The sequence below is a fragment of the Nicotiana attenuata genome, unplaced genomic scaffold, assembly GCF_001879085.1.
Source record: "Nicotiana attenuata strain UT unplaced genomic scaffold, NIATTr2, whole genome shotgun sequence".
In the NCBI taxonomy this organism is placed as follows: Eukaryota; Viridiplantae; Streptophyta; class Magnoliopsida; order Solanales; family Solanaceae; genus Nicotiana; species Nicotiana attenuata.
Genome location: NW_017673518.1, coordinates 56,595 through 78,666, shown reverse-complemented (window position 1 = coordinate 78,666; position 22,072 = coordinate 56,595). Strand labels below are relative to the sequence as shown.

The window sequence follows — 22,072 nt, the reverse complement described above, 5'->3', positions numbered from 1 at the left end:
GGTAATACTATTAAAGATTGATGATTAGACTGAAAGTATGCAATGCACTCTTTTTTTCTTCGTCCAATTTTTGTCCCTAATAGATTTTTCTGGCAAGTTTTTTAATGGTGCATCAACTTCAAGTGTATTACGAAGATAAATTATTAATGGCAACAGGACATCCAGTGTTTGAACCCTCATACTTTGCATTCTAACACTTGGGGGAGGACTATTCCTACTGGTATCAGATCGTGATCGAAAATACTAAAAGTGTTAGTGCTAGATTAAAAGTAAAAGCAAGTGGAATGTATTATCCGGTAACGAGAAATACCGGGGACTGCTAAATCGGGAGAATACGTTTTGAAATTAGAAGTTCAATTATTATGGATCACCTTAAACTGAGACCATGGACTGCACGTCCAACCCCATAAAAATAAGAAGTATGAGTTAGGCACATGAATTCGCAGTTCGGTTATTATGGCAAATGTAATCTTTTTGCTTGTCCTAATACACTTTTGTAAATAGAAGGAATAAATAAAAAATCTTTTTATTTCTATTCATCTCTTATTTCTTGTCCAAAAAGCTTAGTGTTTCCTTTATAAGTGTCGGAACAAATTGGAAACATCCTCTTCAAGAGAGCTGTAAACATAAAGGCCCACTTTTATGAAACCTTTCCAGTTATAGGTTAAAAACCGGAACCTAGAATACCCGGTAATAAAGTCAATCGGATGCAAAATTTCCCAGACTTTATTAATAGAAAAGTATAGATCAAGACACATCTTTTGTTAACTTAAAACTCCGAGAAGCTAAGAAAAAAATACTTTTCATTTCAAAGTTTTAGGCCCAAAAGAGAGCTTAGAATAGATATAAGAGTTGTTAAAAATTACAAGATAAATTAATCTGCCTTATCAGCAGATGTTGAGGGTTAGGAGGCTTCAAAGGTGGGAGCATTTCTCAAGCTCGCATTTTTCGGAGCTGAAGGCTCATCATGTGCCTCTCATCCTCATGCTCTACATCTTCATCTTCATCTTCTTCTTCAAGTTCAGATGATTCGGAGAAGGTGTCTGAAGAACTTGAAGCAGTAGGTCGGACAGGTATATTCTCAAAAGAGGTTGTTATTATAGTACGAGCTTCGGGAATGCAGTCATCTATATTTTCAATGCCGATTTTGGCAACCTCCAAAATCTTCCTCCGCATGATGTAAACTGCATAAGTCTTCGACTTCAACCTTTAAAATCATGTAGGTCTCCACCAGGTCTAAATTATTTTTTGCATATTCTCAGTTTTGTTCCATGACCTTTCGGAGCCTTTTCTCCATTTTGGTCCTTTTTTCTTCGGCCATAGTAGCTTCTTCAATTTTAGAACGCATGTCAGCTTCAAAGGCTCGAACCTTTTTCATGGAAACAAACTCCCATTCAGCAGCCGAGTTAGAGAATCTTGCAGCTCCGCCTACTTGCCCCTTAACTCAGGAAGTCCAGCATGTAGCTGAGTGGCTTCTTGAGTGTGAGCCCTCTTTTCTTGTTTAATTTGCTCCCAACCTCGAGCTATTCCATTTGTGTAAGATTGGCCTCTAAGGTCGGAAGGAGCTCATCAAGTTGGTCCCACTTAGACCGAAGTTCTTCTTTCTCTATTTTCATCCTTTATAGACTCTCAGAGGCAAAAATGTTAGCCTAAAAGTAAATTTAAAGTTATAAGAGAAGGAAGTAAAAGATGAGAACTGGAAAAAAGAGAAGAAGACAAAAGGTACCTAAGCAGAAAGGTGCATGCCGTTGTTGATTAGACACTCGGAAGAAAGAGCATCCATTTTTCTCTAGTCTTTCTTTGTGGCCAGAAGTTTCAAATAATTGGCTACCCCAACCGCTTTGGAAATAATGTGGCATTCACCCGGAATGGTAATTGTAACACTACGTTTACCATTAGCGTCCCAGACTGAAGCCGGAAAGGTGTTTTCTATTTCCCATTCTTTGGTGACCGGGGGGGACAAATACATTGTTCTCGGTCGGCGGTGGTGGAGCAGAAGTTAGGGCAGCACTCGGAGTAACACCCTTCTGACTAGTAGAAGCTACCGGAGTTCGGAAGAGAGAGTCAGTAATTTCAGGTAATTCAAACTCTTGAAAGAGTCTATCTGTTTCCTTCGGGTGGACTATTGGAGCTCTATTTTTTCAGGTGAACTATTGGAGATCTATTTTTTCTTCTTCTTTGAAGGGAAACCGTTTTAACATCATCCTCGATTTCCTCCTCATCAAGGACCATTCACCCCTTCAGGGATTGCTTCAGTGACCGAAAGTTTCACCTTCTCCTAGTTTTAGAGGAGTGTCTTCTTCTAGCCCTATTCTTCTGGGGCTAGGGACTGACAGATGATGGAGCTTCACCGGAAGCAGATGCTGCATCCCGAGCTCTTTTCCGGTCAAGACTTCCTGAAGCTGTTGTTGGGCCACCTTCGGGTCGAATGAAACATCAACCACCGGACAGACAGATGATCCTTTGGAAGGGTCCGAGATTGTAATACAAAGTGGAAAGGTCAACAGTCTATTATTGAACGAAGATGCACATTAATGAGAAGGGTGGACGAAGGTATTCCCACCATGATTCTTGCACTTCCAGTTTTTCTTTATTTAAATTTCTATTCACGTGCAGAGTTCCAGCGTGAAAGTGTCCAAAATCTTTTGAACCAACTGGGGTAGGTTTTCAACTACGGGGGAACCTAACAAGCGGCTAAAAATAAAGAAAAAAATGCAAAATGGTGAAATTTTTTCTCAAAAGGTGATAAAGAAAAGTATGTAATTAAGAGAACGTATGAGTATAATTTCAACTCTCAGAATTAGAGATTCTTACGAAGATACCCAGGAGCAACGACAATGAATCTCTCCATCCAACCACGGTCATTGTCATCATCTAAGCTGGTGATGATAGCATTGTGACCATATTTACTAAGTTTGATCACGCCTCCTCGAATGATTTTGGGAGCATCAAGGCGGATCAGGTGTGCAAGGGTAAGATCTTCTTGTGCCCGGGAACATAGATACCAGAGACACGCTACCATATGCCATATCGTCGGACCCACTTGAGCCAAACAGACTTGGTAACTCCAATAAAACCCGAGAATAACAAGGTCGATCTCATTTCCAAGTCTGAGGGTAAAATGGTATGTGTAAACAAAAACATACCCTGGCTTACTCAAAGTTATGCTTTCCATGTCAAGGGGGCCTAAACCTCAATATTTTTCCAGCCGCCGTCCTCCTTCACAATAAGAATGTTGGCCTACTGAATAGACCAAGAATACTCGCCACTGCTCTATCTCTATCGTTGCTGGGATTAGAGGAAGGGTTTTGGATCTGCAGATCCTTGTTGAGGACCATTCTTTAGGAATGATCATACCTGTAATATGGGGATCAGCATCGAAACTTTTGGGTTTGCTTTTTTTGGACGGCCCCCGACCGATGCAAGTCCCGACGCTGACAGTTGAAGAAAGGGATGAAGCCACGTCCGTCACAAGATCGTATTTTTTAGCGGCAGAAGATGAGTTGTTGGAGATGGAAATAGCAGAAGACATGATGGTAGAAGTAGTGAAGTCTACTGTTGAAAGTCAGAAGTTTTGCTGAGAAGGAGAAGATGCAGAGAATTGAAGGATTTGTTGAAAAGATTCGAAAGAGTAAAGTAAAAATTGATGAGAAGGGTAAGTTTATAGTAAAGTCATCATTACCTTGGTAATTGCCGAAACTGTTCATCAAATCGGGGAGAAACAAGTATTAAACTCAGTAAATGCAAAAAGAGGTGCATCATTTCAAGTGTCAGAAGTTGTTCGAGAACTTTCCCGCCAAGAAAAGAGAAGGTATAATCTACTTCCCAATCACCTCAAGTTGAGTCATTGGAAAGTAGAGGTACTATCGGTATTGGGTAGAATTTAGAGTTTACAGTTAGACGTCTCTAGAGCAGACAAGTTGCAGTGATGGCAGAGTGGAGATGAATCAGCAGCTAGCTATCGGATATAGTTATATGACCGGTATTATGCGAATTCTGGGGACACAAAGATCAAAGAAGTAAATTGGAAAGTAAGTCACTGATTGGAGAAACCAACATTAAAGGGATAGTCATTACAGAAAATCACAGCATCACTCCCGACGTTATGTGATCATCAATATGGGCTTTCATTCATCGTAGAAACAGGAAAAACAAGAATTAACAAGCTGTGTCTTTTTCTCTCATTTCTATTGTTTTATCCTGATTCCGATGGAATCTGCCTGAAATACAAGCTTGTTCTTTCTTAAATTATCTCTATTTCGTTTCATTTATTCTTTGTAATTTTACTAATCAGACCATCTTAATCTACGTGTCTATAAACTACGTATACAAATTCAACTATACCTTTTTATGGGTAAACAACTAACGGATGCATTTGGACTTCCTTCTTTATCTTCTAACTGTTCGCATGTTTGTCTAACAAAAAAGTAAAGAGAAAAAAGTAAGAACCAGCAAAATTTATTTTCTATGATTTTTACTGTAGCCCGCCACTTCAGTTAGTCAGTCTTGTTTCATGGTCAACTTTCCCGGAGATGGCGGATAAAGAATCATTATCCACAAAATGATATAAAATTCTTAGAACGAGCATGGGGGCCTAAGCAGTTGCGGCCATGGGAACTGATTTTTGTGCTGATCGATAACATGCCCTCTTTGCTGCTCGAACAATGTCTTCAACCTGCATCATCAAATTCAAATACTCAGAAGGAAATGGAAAAAGTATCATCAGCTTGGACATGCAATTCAACCAATAATCAATGGGAAGAAATATTCCCCATGAGCTTCTGGGATATCCGATGTCTATCTCCAATAACACATTTTATACCCTCTTTAACTTTCAAGCACCTTAATATACGCATGTATGATTATGATCCTTTTTCTGGAATTGAAAAAATAGACTTCGAGAACTTGCATATACTCCTACTGATTCAATAATTTGCTCTGAATTCTTCTTTGTTTTCTTCTTTTCTTTGACTGGTACACTACCCCAATTCCGTATGACAATAGCAGCCTCATTTACCCTGAGCTTGGTCGAAAATAATTGTCCTCTGATATATGGAAGAATGCCACATTCGAGACCAACTGATTCAGAGGTATATCACACAGCTGATTTGCTTATCAGAATGCATCAGACACTAAACCTTCTACATCATTGATTGATGTAATCATATACAAAGACCAGAAAGAGTGCCCAATCATGTTGGGTCATATCTTTTTCTTCCCCCAGTTAATGGCCATATTTTCCATTTTTATCACAATAGTCATAATAGAACCAAATTGAAGACAACACACAAAAACTGGCCAAGCCCTAACAAAACACGCCTATTTCCAGTATAAGAAAAAGAAGATGATCTTCAACTACAAACCTGTGGAACAGCCATCCTTTCGAGATTTGCTGCATATGGCATAGGAACATCAGCCCCTGAAATCCTCTCAACTAGTGCATCAAGATACTCAAAGCTTTCTTCAACCACAGATGCACTAATGCAAGACAAAAATGCAATCAAGTAAGTTTCTTCGATAAAGCAGCATAAAATGGAACAAAAGCTCTTTTAGCTACTCCCTCCGTTTCAATTTATATGACGTGGTTTGACTCCGAAAAAAGAAAACTTTTGAAACTTAAGCATAAAAGTTAAATTGTTTCCAATATAGAAATGTGTCATTCTTTTTTAAACGGGCTAATAAGAAAAGTATGTCATATAAATTGAAAGTTGAAACGGAGGGAGTTCTTTTTTTTCGTTTTTGTTCTGAGGAGGGGAGAGGGAAGTATCTGAAATAGATATAGAAAAGAGGATAGGGAACTAAGATTGTTATAAAGAAGGCAACCAGATCTCTGCGCCAACACCATGTTGTGGAAACCCTTCTTCCACAGTTACAAGTCTGTTGGTTTTCCTGACAGATGCATTAATTGTGGATCTATCAAGCGGTCGGATTGAGCGCAGATTTACAACCTGTACATGAAAAAATAAGGAATTAAAGGAAACTAGTATAAAGAAACAGACACCTTGTAAGCATAGACTAATGATTTAAACCAAAACCAAAAACCGAACACGTTACCTCAGCACTAATTCCTTCCTTCGCAAGAATTTCAGCAGCCTATAAAATTCAGATTTAATACATAAGGAAATTGGTGATTATAACATTAAAAACAGTGTCATCCATTTATTTTAATGCAATATCTATCCACCAAATCAAGCAATTTTAATATGAAATTCTCCCTGCTGAAAAAGCAGATCATAGGCAGAGGGCAGAGGCGGATTCAGAATTTGAAGTTTATGGGTTCAAACGACCCCGAGCTTGCCATCGAACCCATGGCCCATTTATGCTATTGTGTTCGCAGTTTATTATATGTACATATTTAGTGGATTTCTCGACACATTTATAAGATCTAGCCAAAGCTACTGGGTTCTGCGAACCTGTACCATAAACTGTGCATCTGCCACTAAACATAAGTTGTAGGAGAGGATTAGCCAAATGTTAAAGGCATGCATGCCGAGAATCTAAAGCTTCAGAAGCTTAGAAATACAGATAAACACTTCATCACACAACCTAACAGAGAGCAAACTAGCTGCTGAAAACCCATGGGCTTTCTGATAATTCAGAATTGCTATGGTCACAGTTACATATCGCCACATAAAAAGGAGAGACAGCAGTCACAGTCCAAAGCTGTCACATAATTCAAGTCTTCGATAACAGTCCCCATAATTATCAAGCAGCATTAAAAATTAACAGGAACTAGGATTGCTTCCCATATGTATATATGCTCATGCGGTCCATTAGTTGCTACCAACTTGTTAAACATATTCAGATGCATATACACTGGCTATCTTTATTCACATATAATTCAATAGGAATCAATTATCAGCGTAACATTAAAATATTTTCAAAAAGGCTGATGTTGGAATTCCTTCAGAAGTGCTCCATATAGTGCTAGGTAGAAAGGCCAGACAAACCTTAAGAGCAGAGCCGACCATCTTTGAGAAAGCAGTAATTGTCACATCTTTTCCTTCAAGTTCTATCTGCCAATGGTTATAATATAAGGAACAATACCACATATCGATGATACAAAGAAACATATGATACACATGGTAGAACTTGCCTTGGCTTTTCCAATGGGAAGACAGAAACTAGAATCAAGAGCTTCAGCTGAAACAGGGAAAGACTCACCATATCTGCATCATGCAAGTCACACAACGATGATACATTATGATATGTAAACGCCAGAGTTCGAATAAGTAAATCAATAAAGTAACTCACAGCAACTCATTTTCCAGAAAAACAACAGGATCTGGATCCCTGATAGCAGCTTTAAGCAGGCCACGAGCATCTTCAGAAGAGTATGGAGCAAGCACCTTTAATCCTGGACACGCACCAAACCATGCTGCATAGCACTGCATAAGTAATAAATGAAAGGAATATTAAATATAGGGCAATAATCAGTGTTATCAAACAGTGAAAAGCGCAAAGAAGCTCTAAGGTCCGTTGGGTGTTTAAGCGTAAAGCTTAAATAAAGCCTCCCGCTTTAATGAAGAAAGACACAAATGTAGAAAAAATACAAATATGTATGTGTAGTCCCAAGACTAGTAATTATAAGCATGAATAACAACTATATGAACAAAGAAATTGAAAAAGAATTACGATAAAGTGAAATATCAGTTGTCTAGTGTCACCTCTTTAGGATTACACTCATTGGCAAGGAAAAGTATGCTTTAGAACCTTGACGACGACAGAGAAGCGCCCGCTAAGCGAGGCGAAGCACTCAACATTTTTTGCGCCTCACTTCAGATGATAAAGTTAAGTATGAGATACACATGAGAACACACATCCCCCCTCCCCAAAACCCCCCACCCCAAAACCCCCCACCCCAGCAAAGTGTGAATTATTTTTCAAGATAAACCCAATAAGCAAAAGAAGGCATGCCAATGGATGTACATGGAAAGAAATCCAAGGTCCAGGAGATGCATCGACCACGTCTGATTTTTGTTATTCTTGCTTTTTTCCTTCATATGTGCAGAATCTCCTTTCTCAAATTTTCTTTTTCTTTGCCAATAGTGTACAGAAAGAGAGTTCCTGTTAGTTATCAAAGATCAAAGCCCTACCCTTATGATCAATATCATGTTTTCCTCATTAGGAACAGAAAAGATGTTCCGCCGAGGAAATCATGCATAAAAGCAAGAAGGTAGCATTATAAAGTTCAAGAAGGTATCATTGACACTCTAAACATAGATAAAAATGGAAATTGGATCTCCATCTTGCAAGCGAGATGCAAGATAAAAGGCATCATACGTAGGGGAAAAGGGACCTAATATTTTTTCTTTTAATAGTTTGAAGAGGAAGGTGTCCAGTTGTTGCAATCCCTGGGGCAGGACAATGATGCACCAAGGTAAAGATTTTTATGGTACAGGGGAGCTCAAGAAACTCTGCTTTCAGAAATCAGAAATTGAGATATAGACCTTAGATCTTCTCTCAGAATTGTCTATACAACCAGAAGTGAAACACATAAACTTTCTTAGCTGGACTTTGTTGACCTCCAGTTACTTTGAATAGTTTTTAGAGACTCCTATTTCACTAGCGACATTGTTCCATCAATTTATAAGAATGATAATTAGACTACAAATTAGCTTATTCCTCATATGGTGATAAAGAAAATTATCTATAGCAAGTCACATTTAAAAGATCTTGCACACAGCAAGCCATACTTTAAGAACTGATTGGGAGTAACTTTGGGTTTTAAGCCATGACCTTATCTCCATTCCACACCTAATGCAGCAGAGCGGGTGGTACTTCCAAGTTAGATATTCAGAAGTACACAGCCAGGATGCTGTTCAAATGTCCTAATGTCAATCATCAGATTGATGCACAACACTCCATCCACAGATTAAATGCTCATTTATAACCATTCAACTACTTCCAAAAAGCAGTTTCCTGATGTCAATCATTAGAATTTAATATATAAGGAAATAGCATTTCTCTCCAAAGGTAAAGAGCAACAGCGCAGGAAAGGGCTATAAGCTGATGCCTGTTCAAAAGGCTCAGAAGATCAGATTCATAACTAAGACTTCTGATGATGTATGTATATATGGAAGGCGTATTTGAAGACCGAAACTAGGGGTCAGGATGGCTACGCCACAAAACAGTGGATACCGTCTTCCCGAGCAGTGGCTTGAGTACTATTGCAGTCCGATTATGCTCTAGCATTTATTTTTGCATAAAGTTATTTGAAGGCTTCTCATACATTATAGATCACAAGTTACATTATAAAGATAACTTTAAGGGTCAAATGCATAGATTAAGGAATATACACATAAAAATCCATTGATAATGACTAGGGGCGGCAAACGGGCAAGTTGGGTCGAATATGGGCGGGTCGAAAATGGGTTAGCCAGAAATGGATAAAATTTCCAACCTCCCACCCCCTCCCGTCCCCCCAATATTTAATACGGGTAAGAATTAGGTTAACCGAATCCATATTATCCATGGCTTCTTGAATGTTCAATTTTTACTTTTTGTCTAAATGCATACACAATACACCATTTATCCAAAGGAGGAGATATATTTACTCCATTTTCTTAGGTGTTTCATTTAAAGGAAGAAGGTAATCTCTGCCAAAGATTGGATCACTCTTTGCTTTGTACTATATAAATGCTTTAATAACGATCTTTAAATCAAAATTAATATTATTATTCATGATCAACATTTAGTTAGTACACTTGAAAATTAGGTTTTTGTTTTCTAATAATATCGAGCCGTGGAAACAGCCTCTTGCAGAGATGCAGGGTAAGGATGCGTACAAAAGACCCTTGGGGTTCAGCCCTTCCCCAGACCCCGCCCATAGCGGGAGCTTAATGCATCGAGCTGTCCTTTTTTTTATAATAATATCTACATGTTTCTTCAATGGTAATGATGTAAATAATAATTTATTTACATAATCGGCATCAATTTTACAGTCAAAGTAAAAAAGAGTACAACTTCTTGTGTACTTTAAATTTTATGATGAACACTTAAAATATGGGTTATCCTATATGGAGATATGGAGTTCGTGTGTGTCCAAAGATTAGTGATATAGATAACAACTTAGCTTATTCGGTAACGTTTTCCTTTGAAATTCATATGCAGAGCCACTTTAATACATATTATTAGGATATACTATCCCAAAAATGTACGGGGCGTTTTCTTATTTTAAACTTTTTTATCTGAATAAATCAAACAATTATGAAAAAGAATTTAAAAAAAAAAGGTTAGCTCAAGGAAAAAAAAATAGAAAAAAAAGATCTGTCATAAAAGAATTACACCCAGGTAAGAGCCAGACTTTAGTTTATGACAAAAATGAGAAGAAAAAAGAAAGAACAAAAGAGAAGAAAAAGAAAAAAAAAACAAAAAAGAAACAAAAGCTTGACTTTGGCATTTTAATCTGCAATCTCAATAGTAGAGGTGCCCAAGATGGCAAATCTACAAAGGATCAATTCTAAAAAGTCAACCAAGTCTGTGCCAACTGGGTCATCAATGGGTGAAGTCCATTTTCGACACGCGGGTTATCCATTTTTTTGAGCGGATAATATGGGTTGACCTATATTTGACCCCCTTTTAGTGGATCAGGTATCCAACCCATTTTTGAGCGGATAATATGGCCAGATTCTTATAAATTTTATCCATTTTGCCACATCTAATGTTACGCGGCGCCTTCCTAAGATTCTTTGGAAGGGCGACGTAAGGCTAAGCAACTGATGTCAGTGCAGTTGTTGTCCGCCAACTGAGGTCCCCTCCGTACGCTAGACGAGATTGTCAGTGCCGTACGGGAAAACAAATGTCAAGAGCAATTGAGAGAACAGAAATGAGAATTGAGAATGAAAGAAAGCTTGATTGCATTAATGAAAGCTATTACAGAAAAGCAACGCGGTGTCGAGGGGGAGAGACACCAGTACAGACAATTGCTTGCTTGCTAGAAAGTTTTGATTGCTTGATCCCCCTAATAATGCTTAAAAAAAATAATCCAAAACTACAAGACTAGACTTGACTAAGCTAGAGAAACAAAATGGAAGTACATGAAATAAAACTACTCTATAATTACAATGAAAATGACTTAGTTTTCTATAAGGCAGCAGCAGGTCCATTGTCAGCAGCATTGTCTTTGGCATCACGGTCTGCGCGCGCGGCAGCTGTTGGAATCTGCCTGCGGCTTGGCGCTGGCGAGGGATATCGGTGGAGCGACAGAGGCACCTGCGCGCTTGTCACTTGGCGCGGCAAGACCACGGGGCCGTCCGTGGCGCTAGGCATTGGGAGGCTTGCTAGGACGCCACGGGGCGCACCCAAGGGGTCATGGGGCATGGCTGGAAAGCCGCCCATGACACAAATAATGACCAACATACACTGATAGCCACAAAACAGATAAAAGCAAACAGCTATAATTTGGTCGTTACTCATTAGTCCTAACACTTGTAGTTCTCTCACTTAATATTAGTATCTTTAAGCATGTGAGAAATCACGGGAGAAAAATATATATTAATAATGTTTAACTATAATACAAGGACCTTTATTTATAATAATACACAATACATACACTAATCCTATTCCATGTGGGACAATACTTATTTACAAAACTACTAACCATCTAACACTCCCCTCAAGCCGGTGCATACAGATCATACGTACCGAACTTGTTACATATGTAACTAATACGAAGACCAGTGTGGGACTTGGTGAAATATCTGCAAGACAATCATTTGACTTCACAAACTTTGTAGCAATATCTCCTGTGAGTATCTTTTCTCTGGCGAAGTGACAATAAATCTCAATGTGTTTAATTGTGTCACGGAGTGATGGATTTGATGCAATATGAAGGGTAGCTTGATTATCGCACACAAGTTCCATCTAGCTGATTTCACCGAATTTCAACTCTTTGAGCAACTGTTTGGTCCAAATTAGCTCATATATTGCCATAGCCATTGCTCGATATTCTGCTCCTGCACTAGACCGAGCAACTACATTCTGTTTCTTTGCTCTTCTAATACACCAAATTACCTCCTACTAAAACACAATACCCAGATGTAGAACGTCTATCAGAAGGTGATCCTTCCCAATCAGCATCTCAGTATCCAATGATCTGCTCATGGCCTCGATCCTCAAACAATAACCCTTTGCATGGAGCTGATTTTATATGTCGAAGAATGCGGACAACAGCATCCTAATGACTATCACAGGGAGAATCCACAAACTGACTCACAATAGTCACATGAAAGGAAATATCAAGTCTAGTTACTGTGAGGTAATTTAATTTACCAACCAGCTACCTATATCTTGCAGGATCACTAACCGGCTCCCCTTGTCCTGGCAGAACTTTAAAATTCGAATCCATATGAGTGTCAACAGGTCTACAACCTATCATGCATGTCTCCTCAAGAATGTCTTAGGCATACTTCCGTTGTGAGATCACAATACCTGAGCTAGACTGAGCGACCTCAACACCCAGAAAATACTTAATCTGCCAAGATCCTTAGTCCTAAAGTGCTAAAAGAGATATTGCTCCAACTTAGTAATATCATCTTAATCATTGCCGATAATAACAATATCGTCAACATAAACCACCAGATAAATACGAAGATTTGAAGTAGAATGCTGATAAAACACAGAGTGATCAACTTCACTACGAGTCATGCCAAACTCTTGAATAATTGTCCTGAACTTACCAAACTAGGCTCCAGGAGACTGCTTTAGACCATAAAGTCACTGGCGCAAACGACATACAAGGCTACTAGACTCCCCCTGAGCAACAAAACGAGGTGGTTACTCCATATAAACTTCATCCTCAAGATCACCGTGAAGACAAACACTCTCAATGTCCAACTGATAGAGACGCCAGTGACGAACAATAGCCATGGATAAAAAAAGGCGGACTGATGCTATTTTAGCCACAGGAGAGAAACTATCAGTTTAATCGAGCCCAAATATCTGCATATACCCTTTGGCAACAAAACGGGCCTTAAGTCGATCAACCTAGTCATCCGGACCAACTTTGACAGCATAACCCCAACGACAACCAACAATAGATTTACCTGAAGGAAGAGGAACAAGCTCCCAAGTACCACTCGTATGTAAAGCAGACATCTCGTCAATCATAGCCTGTCGCCATTCTCGATGAGACAATGCTTCACCTGTAGACTTAGTGATGGAAACAGAGGACAAAGAATATACAAAAACATAATGAGGTGATGACAGACAATGATAACTTAAACCGACATAATGTGGATTTGGATTAAGTGTGGACCATATATCTTTCCGAAGTGCAATCAGTAGACTAGGAGGAGACAAGTTAGGAGCAGGGTCAGATGCGGGATGTGAACTAGCTAGGCCTGATGCTGGACACGGACGACGACGATAAGTCTAGAGTGGTGTTCCTGTGGTTGGGATCTAGGGGGAGTAGCACTAGATTCCTCAACAGTCGGTATGGGTAAGACTTCTATGGCTTAGGATGTGGAAGAGTTGTATGGGTAAGACCTCAAATATATCAAGGTGGTCAGAGAAGTAAAGTAAGGTGAAACTCGTAAAATGTAACATCAGCTAACATAAGGTACCAACGAAGATCAGGTGAGTAGCAATGAAATCCCTTTTGAACTCGAGAATACCCAAGGAAGACACCCTTGAGAGCACGAGGAGCTAACTTATCTTTTTCGAGAGTTGTTATGAACGAAGCATGTGCTCCCAAACACATTAGCGGGAAGTGAGTATAATGGTGACTGAGAAAACAATACTGAATGCGAAATCTGACTTTGAATGTAAGATGAAGGCATCCGATTAATTAAGTAACAAGTCGTGAAAACTGCATCACCTTAAAAATGCAGCGGAACATGGGACTCAATGAGAAGTGTGTGAGCAATCTCAATGAAGTGCCTATTCTTTCTCTATGCTACCCTATCTGCTGAGGGGTATACGGACAAGACATCTGATGAATAATTCTCTGATAAGTCATAAACTATTGAAATTGAGAGGATAAGTATTCTAAGACATTATGATTGCGAAAGATGCGAATAGAAATGCCAAATTGATTTTATATTTCAGCACAAAAACTTTGGAATATAGAAAGCAACTCAGAACGAACTTTCATTAGGAAAATCCAAGTAAATCTTGAGTAATCATCAATGAAACTAACAAAATAATGAAATTCTAAGGTTGAACTGACTCTACTACAACCCCATATATCAGAATGAACTAAAGAAAACATAGACTCCGCACAACTCTTAACATTTTGCGAAAAGGAAGCTCGAGTATGTTTCCCAAGTTGACACGACTCATAATCTAATATAGACAAACTAGACAAACTGGGCACCATCTTCTGAAGATTGGATAAACTCGGATGTCCTAAACGTCTGTGAATTAGGTCTGGAGGATCAGTAACTGGACATGCTGTGAAGGGATTGAGTGAGTTAACATAGTAAAGGCCTTGTGACTAACACCCTGTGCCAATCGTTTGTCCCGTACTGCTGTCCTGCATCACAAAAGACTCATCAATAAAATATATACCACAATGGAGGGCACGAGTCAATCGATTAACTGATGCAAGATTAAAAGGACAGTCAGGGACATAAAGGACAGAATCTAATGTGACAGAGGATAAGGGATTAGCTTGTCGCCTTGTCCAACTCCTTTTGCTTTTGTTGGGACTCCATTGGCTAGAGTCGCATTGGGAAGAGAGTATGAATAAACAATTTTTGACAAGAGTTAACTATTACCAAAAATATGATTAGAGGCGCTTGAGTCCATGACCCACGGTCCAAGAGTAGTGGACGGGAAACACAAGCAAAAGAATTACCAGCAACACAAGTATCAGTATGAGCAACAAAAGTTACTTGTGGAGGTGTCTGTTTACTAGCTCAATATTGAAGGAACTCATTATATTCCCATTCAGATAAAGAAAACCCCTGGTTACCTACAATCTTGGTTTGAGCAACATGAGCATTTTTGGTGGTCGCCCATGCAAAGAGTGACACACCTCACGAGTGTGTCCAAGCTTATTATAATAAGAACACTTGGGTCGAGACCTTCCAAAACGACCTCCTCCTCGTCTATTCTCTATAGTCTAAGATGCTCGATTTTTCACTGTTTCGGATGCGATAATAGAGGATCAATTGTCTATGATAAGATCACTATGTGACTGGCACTGCAGCAAGGCGAAGTAATCTAGAGAATAATGCATCAATTGTAGGGATAGTCCGAGTAGCAAAACCTGGTCGCGTATTGAATCAAGGTCATTAGGTAGTCCAGCGACCGTAAGAATTAGAAACATCTTCTGTCACTGCAAGTAAGTAGACATATCCATAATGGCCTGCACTTGTCCCAAGTAAGTAGACATCCAATTCATGTTTCTTCAAATTGTCATCCGCAATATCACATCATAGAAACGAGATATGTCATTAGTGTATAAAGTGCAAGCCTTTTCCCAAGCTAAATGACATGTCTGGAATGGATGAAACAAAGACATCAACTTGGAATCAATAGACCGCCATAGGATACGACATAATTGAGCATCGATTTTTTTTCAATGTGTTTGGCCTTTTCATCTCTCTGGCTAGCCTTTTTAATTAAGTGATCTTGAACATCCTGACCTTTACACCACAACTCGACAGACGAATAAATAATTTGAACTCTCAAATAGGGAAGTAATCATAAAGGCTGAATTTCCAACTCCATTATTTTTGGAACCAAAAGCATCTAAATTGAAAGACAATTTTTGAAGTGAATTCTAATTGACCAAATTCGTAATCAACTTCAAGAAGTCAAGAGAATAGCTTCAGAAGATCCCAACAAAACTAGGAAATTCAAGAAAGCACTGCTCAAACTGGACAGAATATTGTTCACGCAGGAAAAGTAACGGCAGCTCGCCTAAAATTCTAAAGTTTTCGGAATCTGTAGGAAATAGTATAGGTGGACTCAGAATCACTGTGTGAGTAAGCTGTCCTGAAGAAGTTCTGTCGGAATCTGGCCGGAAGAGGGATCACGCGCCATGCGCATGTACAGATCTTGCCAGAAAATTTCCTATCTGTCCGGCGCATGGGGAGGATTTTTCCGGTGGGGTTTGATGGGGTTAGATCATGGGACTACGACGAACCTTGTGGTGGTGTTGATTTGTGTACAACACCGATAAATAATGACTTTGATGCAAACAGCCACGAGAAAAGTTGCACGTTGAAACTATTTCTTCCCGGAATCGCTGGTAGATTGCACAGCAAGTATTTTCTCACTATAACTTCGATACTGTGTCAAGAAATCACAGGAGAAAAATATATTATTGATGTTTAACTATAATACAGGGACCCCTATTTATAACAATACACAATACATACATTAATCCTATTCCATGTGGGACTATACTTATTTACACAACTATTAACTATCTAACAAAGCATATCTACGCTTCTACCTTAAGTTTTGCATATTTACTTGATCCAGTATATGTTTTCAGCTTCTAAAACTCAAATACCCAATATGAATTTCATAGCTCCTCGCTTTACCAAAGAATTACTTACACAAGAGACCTACCTCCACGAACAACCTTAGACTGGTATAATGATAGTAGCTGCTACCCATCCCGCCAATGGTCGCTTACCCAGACTTATATATGTATATATGCTTTAGAGCTCACCTCATCACCCATACAACTCCCGATAGTAGAAGAGAAGCCACAAAAACAGTAGAATGAAAAGTGAGGAAGGAAGAGCTTAGGGAACGTCACAAGAGGGGAAGATAGAAAGGTAAACTATGACACCGGGAACTACGCTTTTTATCCCTGTCTCTACAGTCCCCACACTCTCATCTCTTAACAACCTGTCTTTAACTAACCCTCTCTACTTTACTCATACTAATTGCTGTGATAGTACAAAAAGAGAAATCTTGGACATTCTTGGAAAAAACAAATATAGCTCTCTGAAAGGAGAAAATTCCATTATCATATCAGCCAGATATTATTTTTCTAACTAACTTTCTAGCATCCTCATTCATAAGCTAGTGCCTGCAACCTGATCAGTCCCTAAAACCAAGCAGCCAATTAACTGATGGTGCTTCAAATGATGGTTCAAGTGTGTTATCCGTAATTGATTAACTGAAGGCAACGTTAAAACACAATCTTAACGAATCTTAGATGAAAAATTCCCTTTATTTCTGCCTATTGCCGCATACAAAGAAAAAAAAAATTCAATCTGGAAACAGATGATCTTATATAGCATACTTTTACCACCAAGATGAGATAAATACAGAAGATCAAATGTAATAACTTATAACAGTGTAGCAACATGATGCATAAGCTTACTTCATTTAACTTTAATGAACTCAGACAACAGCACCAACAAAACAGAGTGCACACCCCATGTCAGTTCATAGACATACCTGAGAATGCTGGGCACCAACTCCAGCTGCAGCACCATTAGGACCTCTGAAAACAATTGGCACTGATATCTGACCAGCAGACATGTAATTGGATTTTGCGGCAGAATTAATAATATGGTCGATTGCCTGCAAATAAGCACCAGCAAGGTTATATGCCTGTACTCAAGGACAAGTGCTATAAATAACTCCAACGTTATGATAATATTACAAATCCTATATAAAAAATGATTTTCCACATGCCACTACTTAACCAGAATCCATGCCAACATTTGCAAATAGAAATGACGTTGTCATATTCTATTCTAGAAGCTCTACAGACACATGTTAGTACAAAGAGAGGGAATAAATTGCAGCATGTCAATTTGGTTAGATAAGAAAATACAAAAAATTCTCAATGCTAGCAAAACAACAGTAATAAGAAAACATTTATACTTATTTCTAAATAAAATAGAGCTACTGAAAAAACCATAAGGCCATTTAAGTATTTAATAGTATAGCCCATTTACCAGCACAGCCACTCAAGAATTAGTTGTAGTGTCACGCATTATAAAGCTGGAGATGACGAAATCTTTGTGGACTATAACGAGTTGGTATCGACCTCAAATATCAAAGTGCCCTGTTTTAACTTTCTAGCTTAAGTGCTTAAAATTTGTATCCTCCTTACAGTGAAGCTGCTTGTTGCTAGCATTTCAGTGGCTGAAAGCAATAGCGGGCATCCATTCCCTGAGAGAACACGAGTACACGGAAGAGAAAGCAATAGCAGTTTGCTTTCACTAGTGTAGATGGTCTGTCGAATTCAGAACTGAAATACCAAGACAGAATCTTTTGTCCTCAAAGACTATAACTTAAGTTTCCTCCCCCTTTGGCATTTTGTTGTATTTATTTTTTAAAATCATTTTTTTATAAGAGCATATTGTTGCTTGTATTAGCAACACATTTCATTCAATCAGCAAAAATACAAAACAAAGAAAAGAACAACTTACAACACATCATACTAGAAAATAACTCCGCACTAATCTTGATTCATGAACCAATCCTATTAGCAAGTTTTGTTTATCCTAAATCTTACTTAAAAACACCCACAGATGCACCCACTCACCACCACCACCACCCCCCACCCCACCCCCACCCCCACCCACCCACCCACCCCCCCCCCAAAAAAAAAAAAAAAAAGAGGTGCTATAACATGCTAATGGATGCATTGAACTGATACAGTTGTGTGCTACATTTGTTTCATTCAACGACAATGTGAATGACTTCTACATCTTTGACAAATAATTCAGTAAGTCACTAAGAAAAGAAAAACGGTGTTTAAAGAGAAAAAAAGTCCAACCTGCATGGAGAAGTTAAATGTCATGAATTCTATTATAGGCTTCAGTCCATGGTAAGCGGCACCAACTCCAATTCCAGCAAATCCAGCCTAGGAAAGAACATAAGACATTTTAGGCGCTTCATCATATATGTTCCACGGAGAGCCAAAGAACATCTATTTGATTATTAGTGTACAAGGAGCAACCTCAGTGATCGGTGTATCAAGAACTCTTTCCGGACCATATTTATCCAAAAGCCCCTTTGAAATCTGGGAGATTTATAATCCAAAAAAAAATCAGGCATAAAATATAGATTATCAAGTGTGATGAATACATGAGATTAGTGCAACAATTGAGATTGTGCAAGATATCTAACCTTGTAGGCTCCCTGGTACTCACCAACCTAAGTCAACACAATAAAGAATATATATTTTATTGATCAAGATTTAAAAAATAACATTGAATGGTTATACAATGCATTTTAAGAACCTTTTAAAAAGCTACAACTATACCTCTTCCCCCATTATAAAGACCTTAGGATCTGCAGACATTTCTTCATCAAGAGCAGAATTTAGAGCGTCTCGCACTGTCATCTGCAAAGATGTTTAAAGCACTCACTATCAAATAAAACTAAACATTAAATTATTGCATGACAAAATTAAAGGAAAAAGAAATCACCTCTTTAGCAGTGGAAGAGTAAGTTCTAGATGTAAATACCCTGCTTTCCCGCAAGAACTGGTTTATATTCTGAAACCAGAAACGCAATTTAAAAAATTTCAGAAAAATGAAATCTGAATCTATTACAAAAAAATTAACTCCAATACTCACGAAAGCAGAAATGCCTCTGCTGGCCAATTTTCGACCTATAATTCCAGACATATCCACTTCCTCTTAACTGAGAGAAAACCTAATAAAAATCACAAACATATCATCACGCAATAGGTTAAATCAGTGAAAACAAAAAAAGGTTTATCAAACCTATATTCTTCCTTGATTTGTCTTGTTTGTACCAGGGTTCAGTAGGAGTAATAAGAAAGCGAGCACTGACAATTATTCAAAGTCTACAAAAATTTAGTAAAAAAAGACTAAAATTACCAATAATTAAGTCAATGTAACATAGATCTAAAAGACATACGATCATCACACGAACAAGCAGACAAAATTGTATACATCTACATAAGAAGAAGAAAATACCGGTAAATTTCAATGAATCGCTGGAATTTTACGTTGGATTTTCTTATGGGGTGCGAGGTTGGAGGGACATGAACCTGTTAGTTAGTTTTTGGCTATGGCAGAGAGAAGAAGCAAGAGTGATTGAAAGTCACACTTTTGATTGCGACATATATATAGAGAGAGAGAGGAGAAGACAATAAAAATTTGGCCAAAAGCTGCTTTCCTTATTTGTTTAATTTTAGTTAGTAAAATTGTCTCCAATTGGCGGCCTTAAGGAGGGGACGGAATATAAGAACCATGGAGCGTTACAATTTTGACTCGCTCTTGGCGCCTGTGAAGAGTTACAGCTTGGTTGTTACCGATATTTATTTTGATTGTTTTTTAAAATTAATTGCATTGTATTGTTAAATATATTGTTCCGAAATAATAAAAAGTCTTATTTTTTTAAACAACCAATTTGGTATGGTGGAATTATTTTTTATTTTTCTTTCCAATTATGTCCTAATTTATTACTTTAAAATTATATTTTATCCTTTACCTTTTTTCGTTTAACTCCAAATCTCCAACGTTTAACCTACTTTGTATTCGTCCCGTTTTTCCTTATGCCGCTTACTATTCCCAACTCTGTCAAAGGTAGTAAGAATAGGTTTTGTCTTCTTTTTGTTTTGTTTTTCTCCTTCTTTGATTTTAACTCCAATTCTAATTACTGTAATCTCCAATTAGCTATATACTATTGGTTGTTTTCAAGTGTGCAAAGTATTACTTAATTATCTCCGTTCCTTTGTTCTGCCAACTGAACGGTCTTCGTTTGTTTCTCTATCATCGTTCTTTATTTTTTTTTCTAATGATAGTTATTTTTTGATTTTAGTAGAAAGATATTTTCTTAAATTATTTTTACGCATAATTCTTGAAAAAATTAATATTTAAAATAATTGAGGATATTTTAGTAAACTTATCAGTTATATTAAAGTACGATACAGTCAAACCAAATAACAAAATGCTATTTAACAACAGCAAACAATACAGTCTATCCAAACGTTGTAGTTATAAAACGATACAATACGATACGATACAATACATTATGAAACGATGGATTGGGGATCTAAGTTGTCCTAATAAGATTAAATTCTTTTTATGGCAATGTCTCCACAACAGGATACCATGTAGAAAATACCTGGCAGGAATTGGTTTAAACATTGATCCCAACTGCCCTATATGCAAATGCAAAGAAGAGGAATCCATAACCCATATTTTCTTTAATTGTAAAGCCACCAAACCTTTTTGAGATTGTCTTGGATGGCAATGCAAATGCAAAGAAGAGGAATCCATAACCCATATTTTCTTTAATTGTAAAGCCACCAAACCTTTTTGAGATTGTCTTGGGTGGCAAAACTTCTATAAAGCACAAGATGAACACTGTCTACAATTAAAAGCTTTTGACTACCCACTAAAGAACAACTTTATAACTTGGGATTCATTCTTTTCTTTTGCCATCTGGTACATTTGGTTAAATAGCAATAACAACAATCAAAACAATATTAACAATCCTATAAATGGTGATCAAGTTATTCAAAGGGCAACTGAATTTAAACTTCTCACTGAAAAAAGTCTCAACTCTCCACAAAAAATCCCCATAAAAGTAAGATGGCACAGACCACCAAGACGATGGTTTGAACTAAATATAGATGCTAGTTTCAATAGCAACAACAAAAATTGTGGCCTAGGAGGTGTATTCAGGAATGCCAATGAAAAATGGGTAGTTGGTTTTGCAAAATCGACTCATGCTAGCGGATCATTACAAGCAGAAATCAAGGCACTCCTAGAGGGACTCCAAACAGCACAAGCATGGGGAATGTTCCCTCTTGAAATAGAGACAGACTCCACGGAGGTGATCCACTCTATCCAACAAGGCAACAAATTATATGATGACATTGATAGTGAATGCAGGTTGTTAATGCACCAACAGAAGGAGGTACCCTCCAGCACGTATTCAGGAAAGGGAATAATATAGCTCATCAACTGGCAATGAAGGCTGTTGCTCAAACAAAGAGGAAAAGACATTTTGTTCAACCACCTTCTTATGTAGAATATTTTGTGGAAAGTGAACTAGAAGAACACTATGTTTTTGTTAAGTTTCTATCTTATGATGCTTGCAATGTCCTAGCATGCTTAGGCAATCAATGTGTCCTTAGTGACACAAATTATGGAAGTTATGTACT

The 22,072-nt window shown here is 38.0% G+C and overlaps 1 protein-coding gene across 3 annotated transcripts; it reads right to left on the bottom strand.

Moving 5' to 3' along the window:
* Positions 1-4,345: 4,345 nt before the first annotated feature.
* LOC109216613 (pyruvate dehydrogenase E1 component subunit beta-1, mitochondrial-like) lies at positions 4,346-20,092 on the bottom strand. 3 transcript variants are annotated; one of them, XM_019380784.1, is made up of 16 exons: positions 19,875-20,092; positions 19,659-19,741; positions 19,509-19,587; positions 19,359-19,427; positions 19,193-19,273; positions 19,057-19,083; positions 18,887-18,949; positions 18,704-18,790; positions 17,371-17,496; positions 7,255-7,388; positions 7,097-7,169; positions 6,951-7,016; positions 6,055-6,093; positions 5,824-5,948; positions 5,364-5,478; positions 4,346-4,675 (listed from the first exon to the last, which is right to left on the bottom strand). In XM_019380784.1, exons 3-16 carry the CDS (start codon positions 19,557-19,559, stop codon positions 4,595-4,597), a joined length of 1,137 nt encoding a protein of 378 aa, XP_019236329.1. In that variant the 5' UTR covers positions 19,560-19,587; positions 19,659-19,741; positions 19,875-20,092; the 3' UTR covers positions 4,346-4,594. The 3 variants fall into 3 exon arrangements, with proteins under 3 accessions (XP_019236329.1, XP_019236330.1, XP_019236326.1); XM_019380785.1 differs by having other exon boundaries at positions 19,659-19,723; XM_019380781.1 differs by lacking the exon at positions 19,659-19,741.
* Between the last annotated feature and the right edge of the window lie 1,980 nt (positions 20,093-22,072).